Source organism: Apodemus sylvaticus, chromosome 2, assembly GCF_947179515.1.
Source record: "Apodemus sylvaticus chromosome 2, mApoSyl1.1, whole genome shotgun sequence".
NCBI classification, from domain to species: Eukaryota; Metazoa; Chordata; class Mammalia; order Rodentia; family Muridae; genus Apodemus; species Apodemus sylvaticus.
This window is the reverse complement of record NC_067473.1, coordinates 9,310,831-9,323,986: the sequence shown is the minus strand read 5'-3', so window position 1 is coordinate 9,323,986 and position 13,156 is coordinate 9,310,831. Positions and strand designations below refer to the sequence as shown.

At 44.0% G+C, this 13,156-nt stretch overlaps 1 protein-coding gene across 2 annotated transcripts in view; it reads left to right on the top strand.

The window, feature by feature from the left end:
- Magi2 (membrane associated guanylate kinase, WW and PDZ domain containing 2) overlaps positions 1-13,156 on the top strand; it is a 1,455,128-nt gene that overhangs the window by 1,304,027 nt on the left and 137,945 nt on the right. For both annotated transcript variants that reach the window (XM_052173111.1, XM_052173110.1), the window contains one exon: positions 9,962-10,154. In XM_052173111.1, coding sequence (XP_052029071.1) covers positions 9,962-10,154 — 193 coding nt within the window. The remainder of the gene's footprint in view (positions 1-9,961; positions 10,155-13,156) is intronic.

Genomic DNA, 13,156 nt, shown 5'->3' with positions numbered 1-13,156 from the left:
AGGGAGAGAGAGAGAGAAAGAGAGAGAAAGAGAGAGAGAGAGAGAGAGAGAGAGAGAGAGAGAGAATAGAGAGAATAGAGAGAATAGAGAGTGGAGAGTGGAGGCCGGCCATGACCACGTGGAAGGGGGGAAGAGCCCCAGGGGCAGAGAGGTGAGAGAGTGTGGGAGAGCAGAGAGCAAAGAGAGAGAGGAGGAGCAAGTAGCCCCTCTTATAGATCTCTGGGGCAGGGCATACCTGGCTATTGCCAGGTAGGTGTGGGGTGGAGCTTAGACAAAACCCCAACACATACCAGTTGAATTTTGTCTAAGATCACTGAAAGGCTGTGCACACACAGGGTACATGAAGCACACTGAGTGCTTATAGACAGTCAGCAAGGGGGAAAACAAGCTAAAGATTCGCTGTGTGGTAATCTCTCTGGCTCAGGACTGTTTCCAAGACAGATGATGCCTCACCTGCCCTGCCTCAAGCTAAGAAACACCCCCAAAGCAGCCACTATGGGATTTATGCTCTGAAATGACTCTCAGGATAAAGGACATTCTGTATACAGGAGTAAGGAAAACATAGCCCAGGCTATCCTAGCCAGCCCTCCTTATCTCAGCGTGTTTTACCCTCAGAACATTAAAGTTGTTCTTAATGAACTACAAATGAAAAAGTGGGACAACTGTGTCAGTCTGAGGCCACTGGAGACTGCCCTGTCTACCCACAGCCTTCCTTGGCTTTGGTAATTCACTAAGTCAACCAAGAGCTCAAAAAATATGTTATGATCATAGTTTTATTATAGTGAAAGAACAGGCCCAAGATCCATCCAAAAGAGGAGATGCCTACAACCAAGTCACCAAAGAAAATTCAAGCATACAGTCTCCCGTATTCTTGTTGTGATGATAAAAAGAGAAAGCAGCGTAAGAATATGTTCTATGGGCAAGTGGGGGAAGGGGGTGCCTCAGTGGGCCCATGCCGAGGCATCCCTTCCCCTTGAGGGACAGACACACGATGGTATAGCATAGAATAGAGTTTATTTAGGGCATGGAGAGGAGAGTTAAAAGAGTAGTAGAGGCAGAGAAAGGCAGAGAAGAGGAAAAAGAAGTGGAAGTCAATCATGATCACATGGGGGGGGGGGGGCAGAGGAGAGAGAAGAACCCAAGAGGGCAAGAGAGGACAAGAGGATAAGAGGATAAAAGGCAAGAAGAGGCTAAGAGAGGAGGGGCAAGCAGCCCCTTTTCTAGTGGGCCAGACCTACCTGGCTGTTGCCAGGTAACTGTGAGGTGGAGCTTCGACAGGATCCTAACAATTCTCACAGCCAGTTTGCCCATCAGGGATGTCCAGGCAGACTTTGGTGACTAATGTTTTTATTTAAAGTTTCATCCATGGACACAAGTAACTAAATTATCAACTCCATGGTCAAATTCTGTCTCTAGTGTCCTCTTCTTCCAAAGTCAGACTGATATCATATACTTAAAAGGCCCAACCCTGTATTTACCAGCTTCCTACAACTGTTGGTATCACTGGCCAATCCTTAATCATTTCTTCAATATAAACCATGTCAGATATGGTCCAAGAAGCTTACCATGGATAATAAAGACATTCCACTTTGAAAGTTACCTCTCATGAACCAGGACACTCCTTGGACCAAGGTAAAATTATTTAGAATAAAACCACAGATTTAAAATATACCAAATAAAAGAACTCATAAGAAAATGCCACCATAAACTAATTCATCACTCTGTCTGCAACAGTGGGCACTGGGACACTGCAAAACATTTAACAATAAACCCAGATAGAACCTGTCATGCTCAGGATGACATACCAACCTCAAGAGACCTTTCCAAATAGACGTGTTCTCTGTTCCACAATACACTGATACGCTTTTGTATACCAAACCATGAGCTGACTCTTACAGTCACCATTGAGACTGCCAAAGATTAGCACTGCTGACTATATTGCAAGTCTTCCCAGCAGGGTATTGGGGAAAATTTCCAATTAGCAATAATCATGCCTTGGTTACATTATACCACTATGTAGCCATGTAAAACCTCTATGAGCTTCTTGAAGACAGGACTGTGATTTCACTGGGGTTTTGTCTTCTAATCTGACACAGAACCTAGTACAACATGTATGTTTTAGTTGGAACTGAAGGGAGTACTTAACCTCAAGACAGAGCTGAGTGTTTCAGAGTGAGTACTGATCTCCAGTTGGTACTGAGGCCCCTCTCTAAAAGGTGGAAGTGCCCTTGTCCTGGACAGGATGCAGTTCCAGCCCTGGGGTATATTCTCTCCCCTCCTTCAGTATTTTTACACTGTGGAGCACTGATTCATTTTTTTAAAATGTGATTTCCATTTTCTCTTGAAAAACAGATTTAATGACATTTCTATCATAGCAACTGGCTGGAGCCAGTTAAGACCAAGCAGGACCATAGTTCCAAAAACTCCTTTGATGCTTCTACTACTCAAGACAGTAGGACCATAAGAACTTAAGAGAGTGGCTGCTTTATTTCAAAGGAGCCTCCAACCTAGGCCAGATTATGGCTCATATATCCCCTAAGCACCGACAATATTGCCATTTTAATTTGACAGAGCCTTAGATCCTTTTTCCTAAGTATGAATACACACCTTGAACTATGAAATGGGCATAAAACATGGCAGCAATGATATGGATTTGGTATCTGCTGAACTCAGGACTCTTTGGGAGATACACCAACACCCCAGTCAGTAAATATTGCCTTCATCCATCCCACTCTCCAGAAGCAGGTGGGCTTGCCTAAGGCATGGGATATGTATAGACTTAGCTAGCTCAAGAAGGAGCTAGACCAGTAGTTTACAACCTGTGGATCACAACCTGTGTGTCGTGACCCCTTTGGGGGGTCAAATACCAGATATTCTGCATATCAACTATTCATACTGCAATTCATAACAATAGCAAAATACAGTTATGAAAAAGCAACAAAGTACTTTTACGGTTAGAGATCACCATATCATAAGGACACCCCTCTGCCCATTTCATACACAGGTTCCCAGATTCCCAGCCCTTCTGAACCCGGCCTTTGCATTCCTAAATCCTTCCTCTCCTTTAGCAGGCAGGCACCAAGGCTTTATCATAAGCCTCAGATTACATGTATTTCTGGTTACCTTTATTGTTCTTATTGAAATTTATTCCTTCATTTAAATGATTTAAAGCATACTCCCAGGGCTGGAGAGGTGACTCAGTGGTTAAGACCACTGGCTGCTCTCCCAGAGGTCCTGAGTTCAATTCCCAGCACCCACATGGTAGCTCACAACCATCTCTAAAGTGGATCTGACACCCTCATGTTAAATAAAAATAAAAAAATAAAAAAAGATTGCAAGAGAAAAAAAAAAAGACATTCCCCTGCGGTAGTTTTCAATTCTGCTGGCACTTCTACCATAAAGTAGAAACCTTTCATCTTAATGCAAAAAAAGGTAAAAAGCGCACATTCTGGTGTGCCCTCCAAACCAGAATGTTACACCTCAGAGGATGTCTGTCAATAACAGGGAGTCAGTCTACTCCAAGAAAAACCTCCTATCAGCCTGTCCTTCCTACTTCTTCATGCTAAGCTCAGCGATGGCGTATAAACCCACCACCTAATTGCTAGTGTGCTGCAGAGGCTGAGGGGAGAGGGTGACACGTTCATCAACCACGGGTCTCATGGGTCCCACGGAACAGGTTTCTATCTCCATGTTTATGAGATGGTATCGACACCCCAGTGGGGGGTTCACATCAAACATGACAACGAGGCTTCCACAAACAGTGAACAGCAGGACTCCTGTTCAAGCAAAGCGTACAGGCGTTTTTTTCTTTAAAAGGGAGATACTTTTCACAGTTAAATAACAATAGAAATAGAAAGAAATGAAAAATTGCCAGAGAGGAACAAAAATGAGATTCCCTGCTGTGAGTTGAGAAGCAATAGAAAGGCATCAAAATGGAAAGATCTAGAAAAATATCACACTGGAGAAAAGCCTGTGTGGAGAAAAACCTTCTGAAATAAAAGAAGACATGGTACAGACCTATCCTCGGCCCAGGAGTCGTACCTGAAGTGTTTTTGCAGGACTTTGTTGCTGAACAGATCTGCTGGGGTTCTGTTTACTTGAGACGGGCAGTGCGGGAAGGATCAAAAGAATTTAAAGGCCAGCAGAGGTGGGGTTTTTGTTTGGTCATGCTTTCTTTTTCTCATTATCTCTTCCCCTGCCTTCCTGGTGCCTCTGCCACTTGCATCTAAGTTACTATTTCACATCACACCCTGTTTTGTTCTTTGCCCTCAGAGCTTGAGAGAAAGCAGAATCGTGAAGGTGGTCTGTTTCTTTGGAGCTTATTTATTTAATGAGAATTTGCTATATGAGCACCATATTTGCGTCATCGTTGCCTCCTCCTCCCCCTCCTTCCTCTAACTCTTCCCATGCCACCCAGACCCCAGCCCCCTCTCTAGTTTAAGGCCTCTTTTTCATTACGTGTTATTGTTATATAAACACATGCATAAATGCAACCTGCTGAGTCCATTTAGCATGGCTCAAATGTATATGATTTTAGGACTGAGCATTTAGTTCTAGAGAGCATGATTGAAAAGACCCTGGCCATTTATGGGGGTCACTGTTCTCTAAGTTTTCTCAATGAGTTTTTCATTCTAGGATAGAACAATAGAGATGGGGTAGCATGTTCTTCTAAGAGTGTGGAGAAGAGAAATCTGAAGAGTCTGAGGCTGAAGTGTCCATTGAAGCCAGAGGGAGATGAGTGGGCATCTGCATTGGCTGGGCTGGCTTTCTGGCCAGCATGATCAACAGTCAATAAGACCAGAAGGAAGATATGAGTTGATACATAAGAGAACCTACACCAGCAATCCCTGATATACCCAGAAAGTGACCAGTGTGAGGGCTAGGGACCAACTTGGGATGTGACCAGTAAGACTATAGGTCTGGTGGCCATTGAACTAAATGGAAATGCTCCGTGTGGCTCCTAAGAGCGAGAGTCTTCCGCCGGCTCCCAGGAGCTTACTAAACACACAAAATCTCATACTCCATCTGGTTGTAGAGGCACATGCTTTTGGTTCCGCCTTTCAGAGGACAGAAACAGGCATGTTTCTGTGAGTTTGGTGCCAGCCTGACATACATGGAGAATATCACAGCATCTAGGGCTACCTAGTGAGCCCATACCCCAAAAACAACCAAAGATAATATTAATAACCTCATACCTCACCTCTCGCTTGTAGAATTCTAAGAGTGGGTGGTCTAGAAGAACTTAGTTCACAGGTGATACCAAAATACCCTAACATTTGAGAACAACTATCTGAAAGGGTCAAGGTATCCTGAGTCATGTTCCCGTGAGCTTCCACCAGTTTGTAACACACACACTGGGAAGCCAGCACGAGTTACTTATAAGAGTAAGGTGAGCTAAGGTCCAAGAGAGAAGCCATAGATCCTCCAGTCCCTGCAGGTAACATAGCAAATGGGAAAGAATAGAAGTCAAGCACACAAATTATATTCGAAACGTTTCAAAACCAGGTTTTCCTGGATAGCGAGAGACATAGAGCTATCTCTGTATTAGTGAGGCATGAAGCTACCACAGGCTGAGAAGCGAGGGTAGCAAGAGACTTGGAAGCCTCAGCACTGTGAGCTCTCAGCCTCCATCAGCAGAGACGGCTGCTCCTGGTGATAGAGCAAGCCTGCTTTAACTAATGGACAGGCACCTCCAATGCCTGTCTAGTATGCTGGGCTCACACCAGGTCACAGTGCTCATCCAGTGCATAATACACATCAGCTCAATAGCTACAGCAACCTTTTAAAAAGCAGAGTGTATATTATCCAGTATAATGGCATACTATTATACAAAGAAACAATTACATAACTCTAACAAATAATGTTGACTTTATTTAAGTGTTGATTTTTATTAAGTGTTAATTAAATGCATATATATATATATATATATATATATATATATATATATATATTTCAAAGAAAAAGCAAAGGAAGGTTTTGTTGTGGGAAATATTAAAAAAGACCAACACGAGACAATACCATGTGCCGGCGGGATTCTGCTCCACTTGACCCCAGCTCCCCGGCAGTCCTGCTGGTCTGGTTATATCTCAGGCTAGGTCCCGTGAGTTCATCTCCTTAGTCCACACATCCCACAGTCTGCCAATTCTCACCTCAATTACTCAGTAGAAGCATGACTCTTAAAGCTTGATGAGTTAGCCAATTGGATTTATGTATATTTAAAAATCACAATTCCAAGATGCCAATACAGTAATTTCAGAGCCAGTTGATAATAATAAAGCCTTAACCCAAATATTCTAACCTTTTGATAACACCACGTCGGACTCCATTTTGGGTTTTCTCCCCTTCTCCTGAGACCTCTTGTCACTCCCCAACTCCTAGCTCCACCTCCCCTTTCCTGACCAATCACAGGCCTTCCTCTGCCCTAATAAGATTGGACATGGAAAATCTTGCAACAAGGTTTGAAAGATTGAAACTCCAAAACAAAACTTAAATGTGCCCAGACAGATATCAAACAGGTACTCATCTGGAAGCTTCAGCCCTACTGGCTAGCTTTCATAGCTCTGGAAGGTCTACATGTACTACCAAAAAGAAAAGCAATCCCAGATGGGGACCATGCCCAGCTCCACATGGGAACCATGTGAACTCTAATAACCAGCCTCTAAGGCTTGTCTACAGCTGCAACAATGCCACAAAAGTCATGGATGAAACCAGCCACCTTCTGGTCATACGTAAGGCTTGCCGTACAAGTTGAAAACCTTATCTGTCACCACTATTAGAGCCACCAAGAACGTGCAGCTAAAGGGGTCATTTGCCCTAGAGGAGAGCCTACAGGTGTCACTTTGCCAAATAGGAAAAATTAAACTGATTCCCAATGACATCTTTACACACACAGATTACTACTTCCCTCAGTTCTCATAGAGAAAGCTGCTGCTTGGAGTAGCTGGCAATGAACACGGAAACCCACAACTAGTCAAGGTACAGAGAGGACGAGACCAGGAAACAGTTCTAAACAGGACGTCTGTAGAGCAACCCTCTTCCCTCCCAGGGCTTAGGGATCGGTACAAAGAAGGCAGGGGAAGATTGTAAAACCCAGAGGAAGCAGATGACTCCAAGGAGGCAGCATTTTCCAGATACAGAAGGGCAGTTAGCCCTATGAATCCATGGTTGCTTATGATAGCACAAAGGCTATGCAAGTTCCAGCTGGACCAAAGCTCGTCATGGGGAAAGGGAGACAGAAACAGAGGGCTGCCCATAGTTCACGAGCTGCTACCCACTGACAGCTGCTGGGGAAAGGAGCGCCAGTTTTCTTTAATGGTGTAGTCCTTGCTCCAGTCTACACTGGTACAGTCCCTGGTACTGTCCACGCTACAGTAGAGGGTGCACGTCCCAGCGTCTTTGGGCAGCACAAACCGTACTTGATGGGTTTAGAAAGAAAGAAAGAACACAGAGTTTGGTAGGTAGGGAATAGAGGGTGATCTAGGAAGAGTTGTCGGGGAAGAACTGAATATAGCCAAAATACATGGTATGAAATTCTCCAAGAACTAACAAAAAGACATCACTGTCTTCTGACAGTTCAAAACGACAGCTTTTCAATGATGCCTACTCTGAGCAACCCTAGTGCTGCCATGACCAGTGGTTAGGACCACACCCACTGCCTTCCCCATTGCACATGCCTTCTCACATTACTGTTTAGGTTGCATGCTTTTTCCATCTTTTATGCACCACAAGAATGGTGGGTCCGTAAGGTGAGGATTATTTATGTCTTTGTTGTGGATTCCTGGCTGATAGATAGTATCCTTGTGCTCCATGAGTATTTGTTGAAATAAATAAATGAAGAGAATATGACCCATCGCAGCCTTGTGGCAGGAAAGCACTGTTTCCCAGGGATCGTCCTTCAATGAGTAACATAAAACCAACAACAATGCAGCTGCAAGAGTGTGTGTACATCCTTGCCTTTTTCTCGCAGAAAGAGAGGAACAGGAATTTTCCCAGTGTGTAAATTATCTTTCTTATGTTTGTATAAAGCCCAGGTAAAACCATGAGCTCTCATAGCTGTAAATGTTTACCAGCCAGAAACAGAATTTTGCCTTAAAGTTGGTGATTACCCAGCCAAAAGGTTCATAAACGGTTTTCTTTATTACTAGTTATAAACTTCCCCATTTCCTGGGTATGGAGAATTTAAAGGTTGAGGCATTTTCTTTAGGCAGACCCTACCTAAATACAGCTTTTCATGCAGCAGTAGAGAAACAAACACTTATTTTAACTGGCTTTTGTACAAAGCACTTAGAAACCCTTTGAAGCACTCCACAGTGGGCTGAGCCTTTTGAAGAATGACTGGAATATCTTTAGAAAGAAATTCAAAAATTCAGCTTGGCATGGCAATAAAGGAAATAGAGATTATCAGAAGTGTACCCAAGAAGTGTCCTCAAGTAGGTACGGCAGGTCAAAGGGCAAGAACAAGACCGTAGGTAATCTAAGGCAGGAGGTGCAACGCCACCCCCATGAGAGCAGTAGCGAAGGGCTCCTCAGAGCAGTGCTATTCATCATGGAAGCAATGCTATCTCTCACCCTAGAACCCTCCAGGAATAGAAGACTGCAGCAATATTGTAGAAATGGCCATTCCTCTGTGCAATGTATAGAGCAGTGAAATCCTTCCGACTGAAATGCTGCCTGTGCCTAAGAGGTCTCATGCATTCAGATCCAGTTGTCATGTTGGCAGACATGAGAAATTAGGACTGAGCTCAGGAGCATCCATTCTGGTCCCAAGCTTGAAGACACGCCGCTCAGGCTGGGGCTGTTCTACAAGCCGGCTGGAGTCCACACACATCTGAGACTTGAAAGAAATTATTATGCCTGAAAGAAATCAATTTTTTGAGCAACAAATCGCTTTATAAGGATTTAAAACCTGCAGTGAGGCCTCTGTAACACCAGGCTGATGGAAACCGCTGCCTTCAGGAGCCATGCAGCTCAGCCACAGACAAAAGAAAAGAGAGACCCATTGTGCGTGACTTGGAGAAACTGTTTTGTAGGTTAAACAGCAAAACTAAAATACTAAGTACCATTTACTTTCCTCTGAGATAGAAAAGAAAAGCAGGCCTTGGTTATAGACACTAAACCAAGTGATCCTGTTGGGTTGTCGGAAGTCATATACACTGCTTTGCGTCATGGTCCTCTTTGGGGTGTTGTAGTAATACACATGTTCCAGAAGACGTACCACCTCTCTTCCTGGCACAGTGGCACTGTATCTAACATAGAAGTCTTTGAGGGAACATAGAGCTGGAAATGCTCTTTGTGCCAAGGACCATGTTCTAAGGAAATTCTCAGTAGATGGAACAAAAATTTGGAGGCAGTTCAGCTGGGAATAGTTGAGTGAGCTAGTTGACCAGAAAAAAAAAAAAAAACTTGTTTTGTTCTTTTTGCTTTACCCTTCCAATGTCTCAAAGCAAGCAAGCAAACAAAATAAAATAAAAATTGTGATCCTCTGTCCGAGTTTGACGGGGAGCAGCAAGTGGTTTCCCCTGACATTGGTACAATAGGAGTCCCAGGAAAGTTGAACGCTTCCTTCCCAGTTTTTCCTTGGCTTCTCCCAGCAGCCCTCTAAACTGGGTCCTATAATCATCCCATTTTGTAGATGAAGAGAGAGAGGCTTGCAAAGCTTAAGGAACCTTATTCAAGTCTGCACAGTTAAGCACTGGAGCCGGGAGTCAGTCTCTGCATTATCCCAATGCAGAGAGCCCCTGTGGTAACCGACTACCATCAGCATATTTTGAGTTATAATTTCCCTTAAGGCCCACAACATATGAGGCAGCAAGCAAGTGCCCCCTATGGGACACCATGGAAATGCAGCCTTAAGTGGTAGACAGTGGGGAACAGTCCCTGTCACGGGGTGCCCTTCCAGCCTCTCTCCTCTCACCTCTCAAGAGCGCGCCCCTGTATATATGTGTGTGAATGTTCTCTCTAGATTTTGATCGGAGCCGTCATTGCCATGGGCTCCGCTGACAGAGACGGCCGCCTGCACCCAGGAGATGAGCTTGTCTACGTGGATGGGATCCCGGTGGCTGGCAAGACCCACCGCTACGTCATCGACCTCATGCACCATGCGGCCCGCAACGGGCAGGTTAACCTCACTGTGAGAAGAAAGGTGCTATGTGGAGGTATGTACTGCGGAGGGTAGCCAGAACCTGGGGCTGGGGCAGTGGGATGCTTCGGAGAGATAAGTGGGAAGCTAGAAACAAACTAAAAACTGGTTTCTGTGTCGTACAGGGACAGAAACAAGCCGCACGTTCTCCGCGGAACGATGTTTCCACATGCAGTTTGGCAATCCAGTCTCTGAGGCCTACATTTTAAATGTAGTCATTAAAATTTCCTAGCAAAGCCTGGGCTGATTCAAGATGTGTGTGCTATGTGCTCTGTGATATGTGCTTGCTATGAGCAAAGCATTATAATAACGAAAAAGTATGCCTTTTGAAAATGTTTCTCATTGTGTTTACAAACAAAGAGCTCCAGCACTTTTGTACTGTAATAAGGAAAGTGGGGTAGAAAATTAGCTTTCGCTGGCGAGCCTGATAGAGGTGACATTACTCCTACCACCCCGAATGTGGACATACAGCTCTCACCCTGAGGAAACAATTCATATAGAGCCAGGCTCGTGAAACAGATAAACTACAAGTAATTCTTCTCTTTACAGCCATTTTTCTTGGCTTCAAAAAGAACCCACCAAAGATGTATATTGAAAAGCCAGCCCATATATTCATAATTTTATCTCATTTGCTTCTCTCCACTACTAAGTCCCACTGGAGGACTGTGTTCCCGAGGGTATGACTGTTACAATCACCATACTGTCTTTATAACTGAACACTAAATAATGTTAGCATTGTAGATGGTTTTTCCTTGAGAAGCCCTGAAGGCTTTGGCTTGTGAATCGCAGAAATGCCAGCCATGTTCCCCTTTCACCCTCTGCCCCAAAAGCTCGCCGACCTGTCTCCCCAGCCACGTGAATACCCTCCGGCAGACACTCAGTTCTAAAATTAGGAGTAACCTTGGCCACGTGAGCTCTTTGCATTATAGATGAGGAAACTGAGACCCAAGGGTTAATAGATGGCCTAATGGTCCACGGTAAGTTACTGTCGGTGCCAACGTGGACTCACTCTGGTGCTAGTCTTCATTCTGATGCTATTTTCCGCTCCAGATTCTACTTTAAGGCACTACCCTCACTCCCTCAGAGACCTCAGAGAGCTGATTTATGTCACTCCCAAATTCTCCCGAATGTGTTCATATATAACTTTGGAACTTTTAAAAAGGCCACCTGCTAGTCACAGACTGCAGGAGAATCAAAGGTATAAGATTTACGGCTTGGACTAAATATCTTTTTCTTTCTGAGTCCCCTAGAGACTAGACTTTAAGCAAGGGCAGTCATTTCGAAGGGCGAATCAGATGAGCCTTCTGCAGCAGAGACCACTATATATCTCGCACTGGATGGAGGTTTTGCTCCTCTGTGCCATTTGTCTTCCAAAATCCTCGGTGTACCACTTGACCCAAAGAAATAAAATACCTTGAATTAAGCCTTTTCCTCGAGTGAGTGGCCAGGATGGAGACAGTGCTTGCTTGGTTAACGTTTAGCCGCCTCTCTCCCTACAGAGCGATTCTTCACAAAACAAACCAAAAAAAAGTTTGATGTACCTATGTACTGTAACCTGAAGATAAATTAGAAAGATAACTGATTTATGAGGAAATATACTACAAAGTGCAAATCCAGTACACCAACATAATTTCATGCTCTCCTTGCCACAAGCTGATGACTGCAAATTAAATTTTGTTCTAATCAATCCAAGCTCATGGCGCTTAGGCCAAATGCTGCACAAAGGTTCCTCTTGCAGTTTGCAGGTCCCGTGACTTCTGCAAAGTGCTCTCTTTGCTGCGGTTCTTACCAAGTTCACTCTGCCAGGCTTCTGATTGCATTTGGGGTGCATTTAATTTTTGATAACGTTCTCCTACAGATTGCTCATGCTAGGAGAGACTCTGTGTTCATCCAGCCTCCTTGAAAGTTCCATCTGTACCGAGAATGATTAAATTCAAGACAGGATACTTTGAGAGTAAAATAAACACCAAAAAAAAAAAAAAAAAAAAAAAAAAAAAAAAAAAAAAGAATAGGGTAGAAGAAAGAAGAAATCTACAAGGCATAGGAAAAAAAAAAAAACTTCTTTATAGCTGTCATTCCGTCAAAGCGATGAGGGCCAATTCAGGATGGATGGGACAGGGGAGATGTCGTTTTAAGTAGTGCTGCGTTATTCTGCTCTGGTAAGCAAGGCAGTGGGAGGGGCAAGGGTGAGACAGTCCAGAGCTGACAAGAAGTGCACAATCAGAACCACAGACGTAGAAGAGAAATTGTTGGTACGTTAGCTCACCACAGTGCAGTTTGAAGCACAGAGAACTGGGAACTGTCCAACCAAACAGAGCAAACCCTTCCATCTTGTCCTGGCCTTGGCTCAGGCAGAGACACTACTGGTTTCCAAACTGATGCATCAGAATAAGAACCCAGACAGACAGGATGGCATGCAGATCAGTTAATAGCACTGGGCAAAGACTAAAATAACACAAAGCCCTCTCCAAATATTAAATTCTAAGAAACACTTGTACACTAATAGTAGAAAGGCAATTTTTTTTTCAACTTTAAGCCTGGTCATCAAAAGTGAGAAATCGCTGAGTTAAAGAGCAAATGATGCAGTAAACCTCGAGTGTCTGTTGCCTGGGAATCACAGGCACAAATCTTGTACCTTGAACTAGTTTTGAGAGCCGTCTTATCCATGCTACTAGCTCCAGCATTTGGTTGTTTCCCACCCCCCCCCCCGGGGATATTGGGAGAATGGCTTTAATTACTCTGCTGAAAGTATAAATATTTAAGTGTTTGATAGCTCAGCTTGGAAATGTTGAACCTAATGACACACTGTTTGGATGCCCACTGTTTGCTTGAGAGTAAGGTGTCCCTGAGGAACTCCTTAACTTGTGAATTGAGAATGGATACGCAAGAAGGTTTTATGGCTTAATCAAAACATCCAGTCTCCACACTATCATCTTTCTCCTAAACCCAAGGAGAATATAATGCTTGGCCCAATGTTAAGGAAGGGGAGCCCATTGACAGTACAGTGGTGGGCACAGT